The sequence below is a fragment of the Rhinatrema bivittatum genome, chromosome 4 (genome assembly GCF_901001135.1).
Source record: "Rhinatrema bivittatum chromosome 4, aRhiBiv1.1, whole genome shotgun sequence".
Taxonomy (NCBI): Eukaryota; Metazoa; Chordata; class Amphibia; order Gymnophiona; family Rhinatrematidae; genus Rhinatrema; species Rhinatrema bivittatum.
Window position 1 is genome coordinate 397,531,794 of NC_042618.1, and position 22,818 is coordinate 397,554,611.

At 42.8% G+C, this 22,818-nt stretch overlaps 1 protein-coding gene across 6 annotated transcripts in view; it reads left to right on the forward strand.

Moving 5' to 3' along the window:
* The window catches only part of SLC25A26 (solute carrier family 25 member 26), a 373,630-nt gene that overhangs the window by 19,303 nt on the left and 331,509 nt on the right, over window positions 1–22,818 (forward strand). For 4 of the 6 annotated variants that reach the window (XR_003856626.1, XM_029601048.1, XM_029601046.1 and 1 more), the window contains exon 2: window positions 14,013–14,169. The exons of 1 other annotated variant lie outside the window; for it this stretch is intronic. Coding sequence is in view for 4 of the 5 variants with exons in the window: in XM_029601048.1 (XP_029456908.1) it covers window positions 14,013–14,169 (157 nt within the window). In the remaining variant the exon portion in view is untranslated. Of the gene's footprint in view, window positions 1–2,914; window positions 3,006–14,012; window positions 14,170–22,818 lie in introns of all 6 variants that reach the window. One more of the 6 variants, XM_029601047.1, reaches the window with a different exon arrangement.

The following is a 22,818-nucleotide window of genomic DNA, read 5'->3' on the forward strand; positions in this document are numbered from 1 at the left end:
TAGACTCCACCCTGTCCAAAGGAGCATTATTCGGTGGTCCTCCTCACAACGCAGTTTTAACCACAGATGCGTCTCCCAAGGGATGGGGAGCACATCTCGAGATTTACGAAACCCAAGGGTTATGGACAATCTCCGAGCAGCCCTTCTATATAAATTTATTGGAGCTCAGAGCAATTCGAAATGCGTTACAAGTGTTTCAAGATCACTTAAAGGGCCGCAGAGTCATGATCTACACAGACAATCAAGTGGCAATGTTTTATATCAACAAGCAAGGAGGGTCCAGTTCATGGTCCCTTTGCAAGGATACCCTGACAATCTTCAAACATGCTCACCAACATTGCATACATCTGCAAGCAACTTAACTACCAGGAGTAGCAAATACAAGAGCGGACAGGCTAAGTCGCATCTTTCATCCTCACGAATGGACACTCAATTCGGAGGTAGCCCAAGGCATCTTCATTCAGTGGGAGATGCCTGCAATAGATCTCTTTGCAACAGAGATCAACACTCAAGTTCCCAAATTCTGCTCGATAAGACCAAGTCAGTTCAGGATCGCCCAGGATGCCTTCCTCATTCCGTGGACGACAGGCCTCCTGTATGCCTTTTTTCTCCCATACCACTCATAACAAGGACAATTCAAAAGTGCATAGCAGACAAGGCTCAACTGATACTCGTAGCTCCAGCCTGGCCAAGGCAACCGTGGTACAGTTTCCTTCTCCGACTGTCCATCTCAGACCCAATTCAGTTACCAAATCGCCCAGATCTTCTCTTCCAAAATCAAGGAATGCTTCCACACCCGCTACACTCATCTCTCCATTTGACAGCATGGAGATTGAGAGGCTCCTTTTAACAGAATAGGGAGTTTCCACTTCGGCACAGTCCATTTTGTTAGAATCCAGGAAACTCTCAATGAGAAAAAATTATAGCTATAAATGGAAACGATACTCGACCTGGTGCACTTCTAACGGTGTACCACCATTAGACTGTTCACCTGAGTTACTCATGGATTATCTACATACACTGTACACAGCTGGTCTTGCAACATCATCCATTAGGGTTCATCTCAGTGCCATAGCGGCATATCACAGACCACTTAACAATATTCCTGTTTCCAATCACCCCTTACTATCTCGTTTCATCAAGGGGTTAAATCACCTTCGTCCTCTGATCTCCAAACCTCCAGTTCCATGGAACCTCAACATAGTTCTTGAACAGCTTATGCTTCCCCCGTTTGAGCCCATGGACTCAGCACATATTAAATACCTCACATGGAGGTGGTGTTACTGATTGCAGGCCTTGGTCCATTATTCTCCGTATTTACAGTTTCATCACCAAAAGGTGGTTCTCCGAACTCACCCGTCCTTCCTACCAAAAGTGGTTTCTCAATTCTATCTCAATCAGACCATAGAATTACCCATCATTTTCCCTAAACCTCATACAAATGACAGGGAAAAATTACTGCATACACTAGATTGTTCTTTCTTTATAGTATGCTAAAACTCTTTTTTGCAAACTCGGACTCCCGAGTTTCTCAACTCTTTTTGTCTCTTTCGACCCGAAGGTGCCTGGACTACTGATGGCTAAACGCACCATCTCCAGCTGGATAGCACCGTGCATCAAATTTTGCTACGACAAACAGAAGCTACAGCTGCATTCTGTTCCCAAAGCTCATCAAGTTAGAGCAGTGGCGGCCTCCTCAGCACACCTTAAACATGTACAACCCATAGACATTTGTAAGGCAGCTACATGGTCTTCGCTCCATGCCTTCACATCGCACTACTGCCTTGATCAACAAGCAGCCGCTGATGCGAAGATAGGGCACGCAATCTTCCACTCTCTATCCTCTGGTACACAGTGACTGCCACACTGTCATGATCACGTACAAACATACATAGCATAGACAACGTGATTGGGAGCTTGGGACTCCCATGACAGCATGGCTAATTCAGCCCTGCTATCGACGGGAAAAAGCAAGTTTGCTTACCATAAACGGTGTTTCTGTAGATAGCAGGATGAATTAGCCATGCTGACCCACCTTCCTTCCTGGCAGTCACCGTCTTTTCGACTACAATACAGCTTAATCACAGACTGAGGAGAATCTGTTACTTTCCGCGGGAACACACGCGCAGCCGCAGAGAGCTAAAATCTCTAAATCTCTGCTTGGTAAAGCTCCGCCTCCCGGACCTGATTGACAGATCCCCCCATGACAGCATGGCTAATTCATCCTGCTATCTACGGAAACACCATTTACGGTAAGCAAACTTGCTTTTACCTTTTGAAACTAAATTAAGACTAGGGGATGCTTCATGAAATTAGCAACCAGCAGATTTAAAACAAATCGAAGGAAGTATTTTTTTTTTTCACTCTTAGCACAATCAAACTATAGAATCTGTTGCTGGAGGATGTGGTCAAAGCAGCTAACATAGTGGGGTTCAAAAGAGGACTGGATAAGTTCCTAAAGGATAAGTTATTAACCAGGTAGACTCGAGGAAGCCGGGAGTGTGATACAAGAAATAGATCTGACTGCTACATGTGATCTAGACTTGCTATTGTTATAGACAGAATGCTGGGCTTGATGGACCTTGGTCTGACTTAGCATGACATTTGTAATGCTAGCTTCTCTCACTTTTAGTTCAGTCCCTATCCCCTTGAACAGGGGAAAAAAGTTTAACTCTAACGCTTCCTTTAAAAAAAAAAAAAAAAAAAAAAAAAAAAGAAATTGGGGAAAAGGAAGAGAAAAAAAATTGTTCTCTTTTCATTGGAGCACAGACAATGAATTAGGGGCTCCTCTCACTCTGTGCTGCATCCTTGTTTGTTTTGGTGTTTATTACCTCAGATGTATATAGGGTAGTTGTCCCTTTCTTGCTGTGACAGGAGGTTACTGGTAGCTCCTAACACTACATCCCTCTTATAGCTGGACTTCACATCACAAGTGCAAAAAAGGTGTGTGTCCTGAATTTTGGTAAGTGCAGAAGCCTATGCTGCATCATCTTCGCTGGCTCCCGGTAAGAAAGTAAGATAAAATTTAACACACTGCTTTGGGTACAAATGCTTGAATAAACAGACCCCTGAATACCTCTCTCCTCTTCCCTTATATGCCCTCAAGGGACCTTCAGTCCACTAAAATGGCTCTTCTTTAATCTCTTCCCCTTACCACTGCAAGATTGCCCTGCATGAGACTGTTTTCAGCTGATACCAAAAATTTGGAACAAACTTGGAACCCCTGCAAGCTGATTATCTCACCAGGAATAGGCTGGGCCCAGGAGAATGGGCACTGGGTCCAGAAGCATTTGATGATAGTCAGTGGGGTCCCCCACTCATGGATCTAATGGCAACACATGCAAATGCCAAAGCAGACATTTTTCAGTAACAGAACAGAGCCAGGTTCCAGAGGCTTAGATGCACTGTTGTGACCAAAGCTCAGCCTGTTGTATATCTTCTTACCATAGCTCCTTTAGGCCAAACCATCCATTCTCTGTCATCCCAGTGGCCCCAGATTGGCTGAGGAGACCCTGGTATGCAGATCTGGTGAGACTCCTGAATTAAAGCTCAATTAGCTCTGGCAAGGTCCGGTGCTGATAGAAGACCCCTCTCCATTTTCTCTTAAGACCCTTGAAAAAGGTATGCCTGCGAAAGAGAGGTTATTTGTCCTCAGAAATTTCAATTATGTTAAAGGCACAGAAGTTTTCTACTTGCCTAGCCTATATCAGAGTTTGAAGAATTTTTGAGGATTACCATTTCAAGCAGGACCTTTATCCCTGGAAAGCAGACATCCTACAAATTCTAGATTCTTACAAGTGGGCCTGGACAAGGGATTGACACCCAGTTCCTTGAAGGTTCAGGTAGCAGCCATTGTGTGCTATAGGGGTTGAGTTAAAGGTACCCCAATAGGTATGCTTCCAGACAAAGGGCATTTCCTAAAAGGGGTAAAATGCATTAGACCACTGTTCTGCCCCAGTTATTCCCTAGTGGGATCTCAACTTGGTGCTAAGGGCCTTGGTCAGGTGGTCCTTTGAGCCAATAAAACAGGAAGCCATTAAGGACTTGCCTCTGAAAACTTCCTTCCTCATAGCAATATGCTCAGCTAGACATATCTTAGAGCTTGGCTGTTTAACCAAATCTTCCCATATACTCCACAACAGGAACTCATCCTAGTACACCTCAGGGGTGATAGTATCTGATCTGAAGGTAGTGAAGCAGTGTGACAAGGTGGTGACTAGGGACTAGAAGGAAGCTAGGCTGCATAGAGAAGCATAACTAGCAGGAAAATGGTGGTGATAATGCCTCTGTTCTGGTCACTGGTGAGGCCTCACCTAGAAAACTGTTCAGTTCTGGAGGCCTTATCTCAAAGATAGAGATAGGATAGAAGCAGTCTAGAGAAATACAACTAAGTGGTGTGTGGTTTGCCCCAAAAGACAAATGAGATGAAACTTGAGAACCTATATGTGTGTAGCCTAGAGAAGAGAAGAAACATAGGATATGATGCAGACATTTTAAATACTTGAAAGGTATTAATGCATAAGAAATCAACCTTTTCAAATTGAAAGGAAGTTGTAGAACTAAGTCATTATTTAGCACTTCAAGTGGGGTAAACTCATTTGACAGGAAATATTTTTCATCAAAAAGATAGTAGATGTCTAAAATGCCCTCCTGGAGGATATGTGAAGACAAAAACAGTGATGGGATAAACAATTCCTAGTGGCAGAAAAGATGGAAATGAAACACTAAAGTAATCTGTGGGCTGTTAGAACCATAAACAGAAAGTAAGATGGTAACCTGCCCAGAATGCTAGTTACAACTGGACAGATTGGGTGAGCCATTTGGGTCTTTTATCTGCTGTTTCTTATGTTCTTATGTCATTTAATATGTTGCTATGTTATTGCTGCCTTTGAACAAGACTGAAGATACTGCCTTCTGCCAGCTTCATTCAACTATTATTTGATGTGACAGAGTTTGCTACTGTGGCATCATAACATAAATTGCTATACTGGGTCAGAATGAGGGTCCATTAAGTCCAGCATCCTGCTTTCAACAGTGGTCAATTAGGGTTACGAGTACCTGGAAAGTACTCAAACATTAAATAGATCCCATGCAACTACTACCAATAATAGCAGCGGCTTAATAGTTTATGGATTTCTCCTCCAGGAACTTAGCCAAACCTTTTTTTTTAAACCCAGCTACACGAACTGCCCTAACCATATCCTCCGACAGTGAATTCCAGAGCTTAATTGTGTGATGAATGAAAAAGAAGTCATGGCTCCTGCCACTGATTTAAACAACAAATCAAGTGCCTATGGGCTTAGTCCGAGGGAAACCAAGTCCTTACTGCCACCACCCACCATAGCTTGTAGAGGGACACTTGAATACTGCACCTTGCCCAGCTACAGCTAAATCTACCCACCGGCGGTTTCCTCTTCAGATTCTAACCTGTTTGGCAATCCAGATCTCCTTGAGGGGGCTTCCACCAGTCCTCTCCCACCTCCATCAGTATAGGCCTTGGTTCTGGACTCTCCAGCATGTCCACCTCCATCTGTCCCTCTGCCTTTAGTACTCCTTCCTATTCCTGTCCAGCCAATTCCCCAGCTCTTCCTAGTCCACCTGGGTATCCCCACCCTCTTGCTGAGGTGCAGGCTCTGCAGTACTTCCCTCTCTGTTCATCAATCCTCCCCCTCCCCCTCTCCCAGTGTCTCTCAGAAAAAGATCTCTTCCCCTAACCTGGGGTTTCTTGGGTTTTGAGGATTCTACCCAGGTTTCCTGCCTCAACCTCTCCCAGGGTATATAATAACCATGACAGTATATTGCTGTGAAGTGTTATAGGAAGTGACTTAGTAAATTTTAAAATAAATAACTTTGCCAGTCAGTCATGAAAATCCACCTGCTTTATTGTTTACTTTGTGTTTACAATGACTGTAATTTTTTAGGGATGTGCATTTGTTGGTTGACTTGTTTCATTTGTTTTGGCGGTACACACGTATCTCGTTAATGGAGAGTAGGCATGCAAAACTGATGGTATGCGCATTTGTAAGCGGCCACCCAGATACGAGCATACCATCAATTTTGGATGCCTATTCTCTGTTTACAAGATATGTGTATATCACCAAAACAAATGAAACGAATAAGTAGACGACTGCAGATCCCTATAATTTTGTTTGTTTTTACTTTATGGTTTGGGTTGGCTTGTATTAGACCTTTTGAGAAATATTCCGCTATGGGCTATATTACATTATTGTTGTAATTTGCTTTGAACATGGAAGGTCCATGTAAAAGCAGAATAGAAATACCCATTTAAATTGAATTGAACCCCACCACATAATGCTTTTCTAGCCCCACCCTTGCCTCATACCAGCCTTTCATCCCAGCATGTATTGCCTGTCATGTTCTGCCCCGGCTTTCACTCAGTCCATTCTTTGCCTTCTCCCAGCATTCACTCAATCCTCTTATCACCCTCTTCCCCATTTTGGCATTCACCCTCTTCCATACATCCCCATAAATCACTCAGTTTGCCTGGTGGCTCTCTATTCCTCCTCTTTCTGCCAGCTACTCCTCCAAGTGTGGAGGAGTGGCTGCTGGGTAGGCTACTCTAACCACTAGGCTACTCTTCCAAGATTGGAGGAGTAGCCTAGTGGTTAGAGTAGCCTGGTTAGAGCAGCAGACTATGAACCAGAGACCAGGGTTCAAGTCCCGCTGTCACTCCTTGTGATCTTGGGCAAGTCACTTTACCTTCTGGGGATGGGGAAATACCTACAGTACCTGAATATAATCTGCTTTGAAGTGTGAAAAGTGGAATATAAAAATAAGTGGGGAGCATAAAAGAGCAGCTGCTATGTTGCTATAGCTTATAGAAACATAGAAATGATGGCAGAAGAAGACCAAACGGCTCATCCAGTCTGCCCAGCAAGCTATGCACTTTTTCTTTTTCTTTTTTTTATTTCTCTCATACTTCTGTTAGCCTTGGCTCTTAGTAACCCTTTGGTTCCATTTCCCCTCCACCTGCACCATTAATGTAGAGAGCAGTGTTGGAACTGCATCCAAGTGAATATCTACCATAGTTAGGGGTAGTAACCACCGCAATAAGCAAGCTACACCATGCCTTTGTTTCCCCAGACTATGTAACTCAGTCCTTGTTGGTTATTGTCTGTATATAGATCCACCTTTCTACGTTCCCCCTGCCGTTGAAGCAGAGAGCTATGCTGGATATGCGTTAAGTATCAGACTTCCTCCCCTGCTGTAGAAGCAGAGAGCTGTGTTGGATATACGTTGAAAGTGAAGTATCAGACTTTCTCCCCTGCCGTAGAAGCAGAGAGCTATGTTGGATTTGCTTGAAGTATCAGACTTCTCCCCTGCCGTTGAAGCAGAGAGCTATGCTGGACGTGTGTTGAAAGTGAAGATTCAGACTTCCTCCCCTGCCGTTGAAGCAGAGAGCTATGCTGGATATGCATTGAAAGTAAAGTATCTGGCCTATTTAGTTTGGGGCAGCAACCGCTGTGACAAGCAAGCCACGCCCCACTTTTCGTGAATGCAAATCTTTTTTTTCCACACTTCTCCTGCCACTGAAGCCCAGAGCAATGCTGGAGTCGCACCAACCGTGCGCATGTTCATTGAATAAGGGCATAATCTCCAGGCAGTAGCCGTCACTCCCGTGCGCCACCCCACTCTTCATTCACATCCTCTAGACTTGATGGATCCACAGTGTTTATCCCACGCCCCTTTGAAGTCCTTCACAGTTCTGGTCTTCACCACTTCCTCCGGAAGGGCATTCCAGGCATCCACCACCCTCTCCGTGAAGAAATACTTCCTGACATTGGTTCTGAGTCTTCCTCCTTGGAGCTTCAACTCGTGACCCCTGGTTCTGCTGATTTATTTCTGACAGAAAAGGTTTCTCGTTGTCTTTGGATCGTTAAAACCTTTCAAGTATCTGAAAGTTTGAATCATATCACCCCTGCTCCTCCTTTCTTCCAGGGTGTACATATTTAGATTCTTCAATCTCTCCTCATAAGTCATTCGATGAAGACCCTCCACCTTTCTGGTCGCCCTTCTCTGGACCGCTTCCATCTTGTCTCTGTCTCTGTCTCTTCGGAGATACGGTCTCCAGAACTGAACACAGTACTCCAGGTGAGGCCTCACCAAGGACCTGTACAAGGGGATAATCACTTCCCTTTTCTTACTTGATATTCCTCTCTCAATGCAGCCCAGCATTCTTCTGGCTTTTGCTATCGCCTTGTCACATTGTTTTGCTGATTTCAGATCATTAGACACCATCACCCCATGGTCTCTCTCTTGCTCCGTGCACATCAGCCTTTCCCCTCCCCATCGAATACAGTTCATTCGGATTTCCTCTTCCCATATGCATGACTTTGCACTTCTTCCTATCTCTGTACCAGCTCTAGCCCTCCCTTATCCTTTTCCCACAGTAACAGGTAGCATTTGGTAGGGGAGGGGAAGGGAGAAAAAACAGAGAGCACAACAGCAGGGAAAAGCTGCTGTAATCTTGCTGTCCACTGGATATGTATTCTTTAACATAGCTAGTGAATAGTGACAGAAGCAGTTCAAAATTGGCTTTTATATATGTGGGTTTGAACTTGTGCTGGCAGCTGGCTTGGTCAGATAAAAACTGGTCAGACAAGCTGAATTCTGGCCAAGTGGCAATCCTAGTTTACACCCATTGGTTTTGTTAGCTGTAAAAGGTTGACTCTGCCAGTCTGACTTATTTAACTTTCTCTGTTGAATATGTCTGAGATTCTCGCTAATAGTTTGAGATGTATACCGTGCTCTGCTTTTAAAGCAGAGCTTCCCAAACCTGTCCTGGGGACCCCACAGCCAGTCGGGTTTTCAGGATATCCACAATGAATATGCATGAGTTAAATTTGCATATACTGAGTCTCTCCATTGTATGCAAATATATCTCATGCATATTCATTGTGGGTATCCTGAAAACTCGACTGACTGTGGGGTCTCCAGGACAGGTTTGGGAAGCCCTGTTTTAAAGCATCATAATGAGCTTTAAATGCTTTGTCATGTCTCTTTGGGGGGGGAAAAAAAAAGCTGTTGAAAATAGTACAGAGTATATTTGTAAGATTAAAATATTGATATTTATTTAACTTGTATTTTAAAACTATTACAGTCTGTCAGGATTTGGTTTTCTAGGGCCACCAATAATCCCTATTTTGATCACTGATAGAGTAACAGTAGCTACTTGTCATGCTGTCTTGCAGATGGCATGCCTCTACCAGCTGACTTTTTTAGTTCTGTTAAATGTCATTTAAATTCATGAAGTTTGGAGCCCAACGAAGCAATTAGTAACTTTTGATACATGTTTTACTAGATGGTTAGATTAAATTTGATCAATTTTATTTTGATCAGCTAGGAATACTGATGGAGGAAGACTGGGGAAAATCAATTCATGCAAAGCAGCCCAATAGATTAAAAGAGTAATTAACTTATTGATTAAAACTTTAGAGGCAGATGGTGAACATCTTGCTAAACTCCCTTCTCAGATTTAGCAGAAAATCAGAGCTTAACACAGATTCAGTTCAGAATTTTTTTTGTTTTATATTTGAAAATAAAAGTACTACTTTCAAAATATTGATTTTTCTTCCCCCCACTTCTCTTTAAGTTTCCAACCTTAGATTGCATGCTAGAGTGGCACTGGGATCCTTTGCTGCTTCCCCAAGGGCTAGATAGACATCTCTAGCAAGATTTAGTCCTCTGTGATAGCCATCTCCCCCCCCCCCCACCCCTTTACCTGTTTTTTGAGCAGGTCCCCTCCACAGTGCCTCCAATCCCAGCTGCCCTAATGATAGACAAGGCGGGGGGTGCGCTGCGCTTGCTCTACAAGGGTGCAATCAATATCCTGGGCAGAAGTATCCAGGTGAGAGCTGCAGAGCTGCCACTTGGTCATCCCTGCACTCCTTTTCCAAGCATTATAGATTGGGCGTACAGGTGAAGGAGGAAAACAGACAATTGTTTGTATTGTTTGGCAGTCTTCGGAAAGGGGATGTACCCTCCAAAGCCATCTTGGCTAGATGGATAAAGTAGGCAGTGGTTTCAGTACATATATCCTCAGCACTGCAAGCCCATTCTACAAGGACACAGCAGCATCAGGGGCATGGGCGGAAGCATCCTCAGTCTGTCCGGACAAGATCTGCAGGGCCGTTACATGGTCTTCTCTGCACGCCTTCACAAAGTGCAGGCCAAGGTGGACTTGGCCTTTGGAGTGGGGGACATTAAGACAGGCTTAGGTAATTCCATTATGTGAAGACTGGTCTAGCAGGAAGATAAGGAAAGTTAAACTATGCTTACCTGATAACTGACATTTTAGACTCAAAGGATAGTTAACAAGCTTTGGGTCTCTTTTATCAAGTTCATTTTCTGTGGAAGCACTAGGTGGTCTCCTAGAGTACCACAATTTTGCAGGTGGCCTGGTGATAGTCTCCCTGCCCATGCGGGCCCAAATGACATGACTTCTTTTCTAGACCTATGTGGGCAGGAGAAAATAGGTTATTAATATACCTGGAAGGAGTAAGAGCTTTGGCCTGTACAGGCATAAGATAGGAAGCAGAGCAGCATCAGGTCAGCCCAGCAAAGTGGGAGGAAAGGTGGAGGCAGATCAGTGTCATGTTGGCCTATGCAGTTGGAAGCAGGGCTGGCGCATCCATTAGGTGAACTTAGGCAATTGCCTATGGTGCCGACCCTTAGGGGGCCAGGTGGTGCCACGAGCGGAGACTATCCTGCTCGCAGCAAAAAGGAGTAGAGATTCGTCGGGCTGCGAGCAGCATGTGCTTCTCATGGCCCTGAGAAGCATATAGTTGCAGTGCAAATAAGGTAGGAGGAGGCGGGCCAGAGACCAGCGAGGGGGGGGGGGGGTGGGGGGGCACAAGATAGAAGCCGCCTAGGGTGCCTACTACCCTTGCACTGGCCCTGGTTGGAAGCAAGAAGCAGAAAGCAGAGCAGCATTGGCCCCACACTGTCAAAAGCAAGGAGCAGTCATCTCTGCTGTGCTGGCTGAAGGAGGGGGCTGCTGTTGTAAGCTTGTGCCCAGAGGGGGAGCATGTGTATGTGGGAAGAAAGTTGTTTATGTGCAACAACTCTCCCCCTTCTGAATAATCCGTGACAATCTGAGAGCAACTGGAAATCAAAAGTTTCCAGGTATGGAAAGTGGAGGATTTTTTAATCCTTATTAGTTTTAATTATTGGGTGGTGGTTGTGTCTGCTGTTTTGAAATATTTTCTTAGTGGTTGGAACACTTTTAAATAAATTTGTATGTGAGTTGTTAATTATAGGATGACTATTGGTTAGAAATATTCTTTTTATTAGTTTTACTATTATGATTTTTGTTTCTTGATTTCGATTGTTCAATTGAATTAGCCTCTTCTGGACTATGGGGCCACGAGCCTTCATTTGCAATGCCCTGCCCCCTTCCCAATTTAACCTTCTTCACTCTGGAGCATGGTTTGTGTACTGGTTTGGCTATTAGGTGTTGCCATTGTGTGTGGATGGACGGATTATAGCTCCCTTCCTGTGAGTTCTTTGAATTCAATCTCTGCTACCATCTCCAGGAGCAGAAAGTAACAGGAAATCAAACCCATATCCTTGGCTTGGCTGTGTCAGTACTGCTACTGAGCCATCGGTCTGGTTTGTTACTGATTTTAAAACTATAGCCAGAAATATATTTTGAGAAAAAAAGCCTGAGTTTTTATTAAATATAAGAGATGTGAAAGACAGAAGCATGTATGTTGACCATGTGGACCATCCAATCTACCCGTTGGCTCCATCCTGCTGTGCCATTACAGGTCTTACTTAGTCAGTGGTAATCTGTGTCCCTTCCACTAAAGTCCATTTGTCTCTATTGCATGCATACTTGAATTTTGCCTCTGTTTTGGCTCCTATAATCTCTGCTGGAAGTCAGCATTGGCATCACCCTTTCAGTGAAAAAGTGTGTTTTCTCAAATTACTTTTGAGCTTACCTAATTGGGCAATTGGAGACTCCATGGTTAAAAACCCTGGGCATCACAATTAACTTTGATCAACATTGGAAAGAAGTATTCTTTATAGTTGTCACTTCTTGGGTAAATTAAATTAAAATATTTCACTATATGATTTTTGAATTGAATCAGGACACTCCTACTAACCTTTCAACAGCAGCATCCTCAGCATGCTGTTAAACTACACAGAATGCTGGAAACTCGCATTCACAAGTTTCAGATTTTGCAAAACAGGTGCCTGAGGAAAGTCCTTAGAAAATCTGGTCAAGAAGAATCTCCAGTCAAGAACTGCATCAAGGAACAAATGCAAAATATGTTGTCCAAACGGTGAGGAGAGGATGGAGATGGCTTAGACACGTGTAGAATACTACCTGGTGCACTGGCCAGAATTGCCTTATGTTGGACATCAAGTGAGAAGTGTAACAGAGGCTGTCTCAAGGAGACATAGAGGAACAGAAAAGATATGAAGGCCTTAGATCAGCAGCAGTGGCTTTTTTTTGTAGAAGTTCTGTGTGACATGTAATACACAGAGGACTGAATGGCTGAAGTATTTCTCTATATTAATGGCATGACTGCTTAACTACGTAATATATTTTACATATTCTGTTATCCACCCCCTTAAGGGAAAAGCTTTCCTGCAGATCTGTATCCGAAATAGAAAAATGAGAGGTATAATATATTTGGCTGCAGTATGTATAAAGAATTTATCATTGTTGCAGATGTGGACCCTTGGACAGAGAAGGGAGTTGATGCAACCTGCAGGGAGAAGCCCTGCTGGGAGAGAGGAGCTCTGTGAGTCTCCACTGTCGACAGGCAGAGCTAACTGAAGCAGAAGCCCAACTGCAGCTTCACTGATAATAGCCCTCGTTCCCCTTAGGTTGAGCCCTTGGGTACTGGGGCCAGCTGGACTTAGGCATGGGCCTCTATGGAGGTAAAGATTCATCACATGGTAGATGTTGCGGGCCAGCACAGTAAGAGAAAGCGGAGTCAGGTCAAGTAGCAGTCAGGGCAGGCGGCAGGCTGTGGTCAAGGCAGGCAGAGCGTTTAGGCTCGAGCAAAGGTTGGGCCAGGCAGAGTTCAGGCAATAATGGTAAATGGGCAGTGGTCAGTACCAGGTGGAGGCCAAGCAGCCTCAAGATCCAATCCGAGGTAAAAGCCGGAAATCCAGTCCGAAGGCACAAGGAACAAAGAGGAGGATGAGGGCCCACAGGAGCAGGAAAGGGCTGCTGAAGACAGATGAGAGAGACTCACCAGGAAGTCAACTCAAAATAAACCATACTGTCAAGGAACCAGGAACAGGACACAGGAACACAAGAAGGACACACAGCGGAATCAGGATCCAGGAACACAGTGGCAAAGCACTTCTTAAGCGAGACAACCTATCGCTGAGGCGAGGAGGGCTTGCTGAAGCAGTCTTATAGGCCCCAGTGGGTGATGACATCTTCAGGCGCCTCTGGGGTTTTCCCTTTAAGAGGGGATGCCAGTGCACGTGCTCCCCTAGGAGGGGCCTGAAGCAGGAGCAGCATTGGTGGCAGGCCAGGCTCAGGGGTCTGTCACAAGTCAGCACGAAGCCCGGCAGAGGAGGTAGACAGAACGTGGTGGTCCGCTGTTCATGCCCGGGTGGACTCCCTTGGCGTTGGCGGCCTGCATCTGGGTTTGGGGGCTGAGATGGGCCCATGGACCACGAAATGCAACAATCATGCAATTAAAGCATTTATGCTTGATATTTTAAATCCAGTTTTCAAGATAATGTGTCTCATTTTCTTCTCAGGAGGAAGCTCTTTTTTGAAATCACCTTTCTATGTTTTCTGCTGAATTAGATGGTGGAATGGATGGTAGTGATATCATTTTATAGTACTGGGTACGTGAACAATAACCTAAGCAGAAACTGTTATTAAGTGTTTATTTTAATAGGACATTCATTTGATTATAACAAACATTTTATCATAAAAAATTGAACTGGTGTGCAGTGTGTCTGCTCATGCCCTGTTTTTCAGTTTGTGGATAATTGCTTTTATATATTTCTTTAAGGCTGGTGGAACAGCAGGTGTTTGTGTCGACCTGGTATTATTTCCCCTCGACACAATCAAAACCAGACTTCAGAGCCCCCAAGGATTTTCTAAGACCGGCGGTTTCCGTGGCATCTATGCAGGTGTTCCATCTACAGCAGTTGGGTCGTTTCCTAATGGTAAGAACTGTTCTGGTTCTAGGTAGGCTATTTTTAAGAAGAAAAAATTGTTGTTATGGAAAGTGCCACAACTTATCTAGTAATATTAGTGTAATTTCACATGAGATACAAAGAACTTCTGTTTGAAATAAATGCTTTGCAGGCTTATTTAAATATCTAGTCAGAGCCATTAATAGGGCAGTGTATAGTTGGTACATAATAGGCTGGCCAGGCCGGCCCCCCCCCCCTCTACTAAATTGCCTTTTTTCTAGTTTCAAAGCAAAGTAGATTATTTGGCCCAGTGTGACAAAACCCTTATGTTATGGATAATCTGTAGAGTTGTGTGTGAATCATTGATACTGAAACCAGAGTGGGCCATATATATTAATGCTATCAAGTCATTCAGTAAGCCATATTATCTGAGAAATGAGCCTTGTATAGCCACCTGCAAAGAGTGCAAATGAACCATGTTGAGAATTTTTAAGATCAATAAGCCTTGAACTGAGTAATTCTATTCTAGATATTTAATACTGGCATTCTAAATTTAAATTAGTGGTTTTATTTCATAAATTACTTTAGGGCGAGCACTCCTGTGTTGTATATAATTTACTGTTAAAGTATTGTCCAAATAAAAGATTGCATTCAGCGGACTCATCTATTTACTGTACCCTCATTGCATAGCTATAGATAACAATCTACTCGTGCTAGAGCCTTTTCTTATATTGGGCCATTATTGTGGAATGCTTTACCCTATGATATACTTAGACAGATATTAAAGTGTTTGGGGGAAAAAAGTTAGAGCATGTTATTTTAATGAAGCTGGTGCATGATTGCATGCTTTTCTGTGCTTTGCTTTTTATTATTTTATTGTTTTATGAATGATTGTAATCCTGTGTGGGAATGTGCAGAATAGAAAAAAAGTGTGTGTAAATAAATACACAGTCTTACTTGGTGGTGGTTAAGTCTTGAGGTGTGCAGAAGCATGTAACAAGCTGCAAATTCTTTTGTATATGTTTCATAGCAGCTGTATTTATATATTCTAAGCTAAGGAACATTTCAAAATAAAGAATCAAGAATAAAGTCAGATGCTTTTTAGACTTTGTTTTTGTTTTTTTCTATTAAAATTTCCTAATTTAACACACTTCTAGTCTACATTTGCTGAGCATTATAAGTTAGCCCACTCTCTCTCCCCCCTCCTATCTGCCTCTCCTCTTTCTCCCCTATTCTTCCCCTTAGCAAAGACTCCAAACTACAGTGTTTCTTCCCTCCAAGCAAAAACTCCTAAATACTGTTATAAGTTCCCCTCCTCCACTCTAAGCTTATCCTACCCTATCCCTCCCCCCCCCTCCACCTCTCCCTTTCACTGCCATCAATGGTCTGGTACCTACCAGCCCACCTGTACATATATTGTCTATTGTTCATTTATATTTTTTGAATGTTTATATTTGTTTATATCTATATTCTTCAAATGTTCCTATCAAATTTCTCTTTCCCTATCCTTCCTACTGCTGTCCTCTCTCCTCCTTCATTGCTGCTCCCCCCTTCCCCATCCCTGTTTATTGTATTTCTCTCTCTTGTTAATTTGTTACAATGTAAACCGGCATGATGTTCCGACGAATGTCGCTATATAAAAATCAATAAATAAAGTTAGTGAAACTCTTGTGTATTTATTTGATATAATTCTTTTAACTGAACCATAAAGCTGTTTTTAATTTTAATATTTGCCAGCAGTTATACTTGCTGAATATTTGCCTGGAATGTTAGAGCTTGGATTGTTGCTTAATTAAATCCGTGTATATTATCATTTTATACATTTTTTTAGTAATAATTTTCCTCTTGCAGTCATGTTACATTGGATAGAAAAATAACTGTATAACAGCTTCAAATTCAGGTGCTTTTTTTGAGGATGCTTTAGAGGTAATCTGTTCTTCATGTGACCTGTTATTTTCTTTGCGATAATAAGCATTTGTTGATTTCTCTTCAAAAGACAAGATGAAGCCAACCCCTGCCCAGTACAAAACCTATCCTTCCTGATTGATGCTTGTTTCTTTCAGATCTGCAGGCAAAAAATAGGTTGTATTTTCGATAACTAACTAGATAAGTCTTTATAAATGCCATAAAGTGCATTTTTGCCTTTACTTAGTAGTGCAATTGGCTTGCTGTTCCTCCTTATTTTCCCATGTTACCACTGTGGCAAGGTTCGCTTTTATATTAACCTAAATTGGTCATATAGAAACAGAATCATGATGGCAGAAAAGACCATACAGCATATCTAGTCTGCTGAACTGCAGCTGCTTAGCTTAGCTCTGAAATTTGTTGCCAGAGGATGTGGTTAGTGCAATTAGTGTAGCTGGGTTCAAAAAAGGTTTGGATAAGTTCTTGGAGGAGAAGTCCATTAACGGCTATTAATCAAGTTTACTTAGGGAATAGCCACTGCTATTAATTGCATCAGTAGCATGGGATGATCTTGGTGTTTGGGTACTTGCCAGGCTCTTATGGCCTGGATTGGCCACTGTTGGAAACAGGATGCTGGGCTTGATGGACCCTTGGTCTGACCCAGCATGGCAATTTCTTATGTTCTACAATCCCTACCATAATCTTGGAGATCACTTGTTCGTGTCCCATGCTTTCTTGAATTCAGCTACTGTCCTTATCTCCACCATCACTGCCACTGGGAAGGCTGTTCCACTAATCACCACACTTTCTGAAAATAGTTCATTTCTCCTCTACCTCTTTTCACCCTCACCCTCATCCCATGACCCCTTGTTCCAAATCTCCTTTCTTTTGAAAAAGGCCTTTCTCCTGTGCGTCAATACCTTGGAGTTATTTAAATGTCTGTCATATTTCCCTTATCTTGTCTTTCCTCTAAACATATATAGTAACAAAGTAATGACTGCAGAAAAGGACCAGATGGTCCATGCAATCTGCCCAGCAAGCTTCTTATGATAATACGTGCCATGCTGTGCAGGTTACCTCATGTTTCTCTTAAGGGTAGCAACTGCTGCTTCATGCAGTTATTCAATGAACCACCTTGAAAATTCAGGCAGTGCTGATGTGTTGAGCGCCAGCTTTCCTAACACGTGCCCAGCCACTTCTCCTGGGCGTGCAACAGAATACTTTAAATGAGGGATCCTCGCTAGGGACAAATGTGCACCCCTAGAACCTCCTTGGCAGCAGGCACGTAAGAGAGGTGGCTCAAGGGGACAGGAAAAAGGACGCTCAATTTTACGAGTGTCCCGTTTCCTAACCTGACTGCCGGCACCCTTTTTTATTTTTTTTAAACATTCTGGTTCTTTTGGTTCCTCCGACTTATCTCCACGATGTTAAGTCTGAGGAAGAACAGAAAAGCAGTATTTTATGCTTTTCTGTACACTTTTTGTGCTGCTTAGAAATTAACACCTGTTCTGGGCAGGCGTTAATTTCTGAGGGTAAAAATGTGCACATTGGGTGCACATTTTATTTTGCAACTGGGGAAGAATAGCTAAAAGCCTGATAGAATAAGGGGTTGTGGACGCAAATCCAAAACCCATGTCCAGCCACGGGTTAAACAGAGTGCTCGGCTGAGCACACTGCATTGTATCAGCCCCTTTTTTAATAAACATTAGGGTTAAGCATGCTTAGCTTCTCCAATAATATTGTGGGACTTGCACAGCCCAGTTTAACCTTAATTAACAAACACTCTGATTTCAATTTTTTAGTTTTCACAGTAATACTGTTGCCTTTATACAGCCAGACGTAGCCTTAATTAACATAGCTAAACTCATCTTCAATTAACAAACACATTTGGTTTAATTCCTTAGTTTCTGCAGCCCCAGGGTACCCACTTAATGTATTAAGACCTCTTCTACTAGTTGTGTCTTATAATGGACTTTGTCTGTTAAAAAGGTTCAGTGGCACAATACATGCCTTTATATTTTTACAAGTCTAGCCTTCCCCAGAACTAGTGTAAGCCTTCTGACTCTACAGCTGTTTCAATGTTAATCCAGCTTGTTCTCTTAACTATAATCGTAAACTGAGTTTAGCAGCTGTAAAGTTCATCTGGCTCCTGCTCCTCATCCTCTAAGACTTGCTCCATGGCAGGCAGGTTGTATTGTGCTTTGCTGCCTTCCTCCAGTGCTCCCCCTTTCCTATTGCTTTGCTGCTCTTTTATGTAACCTGGCAAGGGGTTAGCTCTTCCCTGATCAGTTACTTGCTAGTGTCATTTCCTAGGCTGACCCTGGGAAGTGTAGTTCTCCAAGAGCGGTTTATCAACTTCAGATTAATCTGCTCCTGAATAAATCCTGTCTCAGAGCTTTAAACTGTATCTTTTGCGTAGTAACCCATATCCATATCATCACATCAGCCTACGATCGCTCCCACTGACAAGGTTATCCCTGAAAGAAGAAATAATGATGACCCTTAAGTGACTGCAAATGTGGCAAGAGCATTCACAAAGTGGACATGGATATTGGGCCCAGCAGGTATCAAAACAGGTATTCCCTCCATGTGGGAGAAATCCTCATCTGTTGCAGGGAAGTGAATTCCCAAGAGAGGAAATTCCTAATACTGCCTGGGACCCCCCAAGTGTAGGAGAGCTCCCCCACCTGCCACAAGGCATCTCCAATGCACATTAGTGCAACGATGGAGTGAGTGCTCCTGTCTGAAGGGCTCTCAGAACCAGTGAGGAACAGAGAGCAGCTGCCATTCAAAGGCAAAGCTCATTCTTAGAATAGGGTGTGAAAACAACCCCTTCCCAGAGCGGAAAAACAAGGCACCAACAGGGAACCTTTTAAGGTTACTGCTCAAAAGCCAATAGCCAAATCTCCCATCCCCGAAGGGGAGGGAGAGTGCAACAGTAACCGGGTCGTCCCTGATCCCAGAAACCCCTTACTCTCCGTACAAAAGTGGGGCACAGTCGCTAACCTATGAAGTTCCAATGGTGATGGCCACCAGTCACTGGTGGCCGCCTAGTTGGATACTACGACCACCATGGTAACAGGCACATGGATGCCAGTGAAAGCGGTCCAGTTTTTCCTGTGTATGGAAGCTGCTGACTAGGAGTTTGTTCTGCAGTTGCTGTATTGCAACATACCCTTCAATTGGGAGATTGTATCCTTGAATGATTTTTCTGGGATGATATCTTTTATTTTATTTCTAATGGCTCAAAGTTGGTGTTGAACCTTTGGGCCCATGATTTCACAGATAACAAATGTTTGAATAGTTCTTTTTCAGCTCACTTTACTATTACCTCCTTTAGTGCGGGGTCTATTACTGGGTTAAATAGACAGGAGTGGCACCCGAACACATCTTTGACTTCTCTAGCTCATGTTCTCTTATGCTCAGGTTGGGGGGGGGGGAGGGGAGGGAAGGGGGGGAGGGTTTAGGGAGGTTCGGGAGGGTTCACATAGTTGGTTAGATGTTTACTTTTTTGTGAGAAGCAATCATGATATTTTGATATTGCTTTTTGTGTTTGTTTGGGATAATAATGAGTCCACCATGTTATTTTAAGTTGCGCAGGGAAGCGTTGTCATATCCTCAAAAGCTGGCGATCAATATGGGGTCCCAATTAAAGTTGTCACTTGGAATGGAGTGGGCTTTGGCTCGCCCATCAAGAGAAAAGGTCCTGCAAAGGCTGAAGGGTACACTAGTTTTCCAGAAGGAACTCTTATGACAGCTAAAGAGTGTTTGAAATTGCGGAAGAGATGGGTGGATCAGGTGTATGCTGCACATGGGACTTCCACAGTATGGGTGTTGCGATTCTCATACACCATAATGATACCTTTATTGAGGAGCTCATTTATGCTGATCCGGAAGGGCGTTTCATCATTGTGATGGATTGTTTGATAGGTAAACGCACAATTTTAGTTTCTCTTTATAGGCCCATTCTGTTTGATACTATTTTTTTTTTTTTGCTAAAATAATTACTCACATTGCAAAGTTAGGACTTGCTCCAATAATCATAGGTGGAGACACAAATTGTGTGATGGACCTCCAACAGGGAAATCCTTCTGTGAAGGCTGCGAAAGGTCTAACTTTTTTTCTGTGATTCTTTGCAGCTGCTAGATAAGATATATGGCATGTATTGAATCCACACACATAAGATTATACTCTCATTTCTAGGGCTTACCTTTCTAAGGCCAGATTGAATTATCTGTTTATATCTCATAGCTTGTTCTTTAGGTGCTTCCAGGCTATTATGGAAATGTTGGCCATATCTGACCATTGTCCTGTTTCCTGCATTTTAGGAGCTTATTCTCCCAAGACATCTTCCGCTACATGGAAAATGCAGGCTTGGCTGATGTTGGACAAGGGATTTGCGCAATTTCTGTCTGATAAGTGGCAAGACCTTGCATATCATGACGAGCAGTTCAGGAATCGGTCCATATTGTTTTGGGAAACAGTGAAGTGATGATGCGAGGAGAGATTCTTGGCTACGTCATCCGACGTGAGAGGGAGCTAGATAAAGATATCCTAGATTTAACTAATAAAGTGAAATGGGCAAAAAGGCAGTATATTCTCTCCAATACGGACTGGGGTAGGACTTTTTTCTGGGACTATCAAATGTTTCTTAATGAAAAACTTTATCAACGAGTGCTCTCCTCCAATAGTTGCTCTAAAACATAAATTATATTCTCAGGGGAACAAGACATGGTGAAATTGGTTAAACCTAGATGGGGAGTGTTTTTTGTAACAAGCATCAGGATCCTTGCTGGTACACTGGTAACACATACCCAGGGGATTGGAGTGTTTTTTTCAGCGTATTATGAAAACCTGTATTCGACAGAGCAGACAGATAAGAAACTGAGAGAGAGCTTTTTGAGCTCTGTGTATTTACCCAAATGTCACCTGAGCAACTTGACTGCTTGAATCAATCCTTTCATGAGATTCAACTAGTGATATCGGAACTTACAAATTTAAAAGCCCCAGGACCAGATGGTCTGATGGCTCTTTTTTTTTTTTTTTTATAAGACTTTACAGTCTCATGTCATGGAGCCTCTGCACCTTTTGTTTACTGACATGGTCGGGGGGAAGGGTGTGTGTGTGTGTGTGAGATGCCTAAGTCATTACAGTTAACACACATTATTGTGTTAGCTAAGCCAGGGCAAGACCCACAGCAAGCGTCCTCTTATCATCCAATTTCTTTGTTAAATTTGGATACTAAGTTATATGCTAAGGTTCTGGTGAATTACTTGAAAAGTATTTTGCCTTCCCTCATTTCAAAAGGCTAGGCAGGTTTTGTCATAGAGTGACAAGTACAAATGTTTGCAGGCTAATAGTTTTACAAACTCTCTGTCAAGATTTGGAAATACAGGATCCAGTCCTGATTGCATTTGACAGAGTGGACTGGAGCTTTCTACAGGTAATCCTGGCCAAGTTGAGGTTTCAGGGGTTTATCCTGCAGGCTATACAGGTATTATATTCCAATCCCATGCCTCTATATGTGTGAATGGCATTAGCTTTGCAGCTTTCCCCCTTGCTAGAGGGATTCGTCAGGAATATCTCCTGTACCCTTTACTTTTCATACTTTCTTTAAAACCGTTAATACATGCAATTGATTCCTATGTGCTATTGACTGTGATCCGCGACAAACAATTGCCATATTTTTTTTTTTATTTGTGGATATTTTATTATTTTTACCCCAGGCTAAAATACATTTATTTGGGATTCTACAGGTCTTTGAAGCCTATGATAATTTTTCTAGATTTAAGATCAACTAAAGTCTGAGGTCTTGCATTTATCTGGTAAATTACAAGATAGTTGGACTGATTTCCCACTCCAGTGGGCACATCAGAAGCTTAAATATCTAGGGATATATATATTCATAGAGACCTTCAAGCTTGGTATCATTGTAACATTGTTCCCATTTTGCAAGTCTTTAAGGATAAGCTAAGAAATTGGATCAATATGCCTTTAAATATTTTGATTAAGAAGATAAGAACAGAAGAACATGCCGTACTGGGTCAGACCAAGGGTCCATCAAGCCTAACATCCTGTTTCCAACAGTGGCCAATCCAGGCCATAAGAATCTGGCAAGTACCCAAAAACTAAGTCTATTCCATGTTATCGTTGCTAGTAATAGCAGTGGCTATTTTCTAAATCAACTTCATTCATAACAGGTAATGGACTTCTCCAAGAACTTATCCAATCCTTTTTTAAACACAACTATACTAACTGCACTAACCACATCCTCTGGCAACAAATTCCAGAGTTTAATTGTGCATTGAGTAAAAAAGAACTTTCTACGATTAGTTTTAAATGTGCCACATGCTAACTTCATGGAGTGCCCCCTAGTCTTTCTATTATCCGAAAGAGTAAATAACCGATTCACGTCTACCCGTTCTAGACCTCTCATGATTTTAAACACCTCTATCATATCCCCCCTCATCCGTCTCTTCTCCAAGCTGAAAAATCCTAACCTCTTTAGTCTTTCCTCATAGGGTAGCTGTTCCATTCCCCTTATCATTTTGATAGCCCTTCTCTGTACCTTCTCAATCGCAATTATATCTTTTTTGAGATGCGGTGACCAGAATTGTACACAGTATTCACCATGGAGCGATACAGAGGCATTATGACATTTTCTGTTTTATTCACCATTCCCTTTCTAATAATTCCCAACATTCTGTTTGCTTTTTTGACTGTCGCAGCACACTGAACAGACAATTTCAATGTGTTATCCACTATGACGCCTAG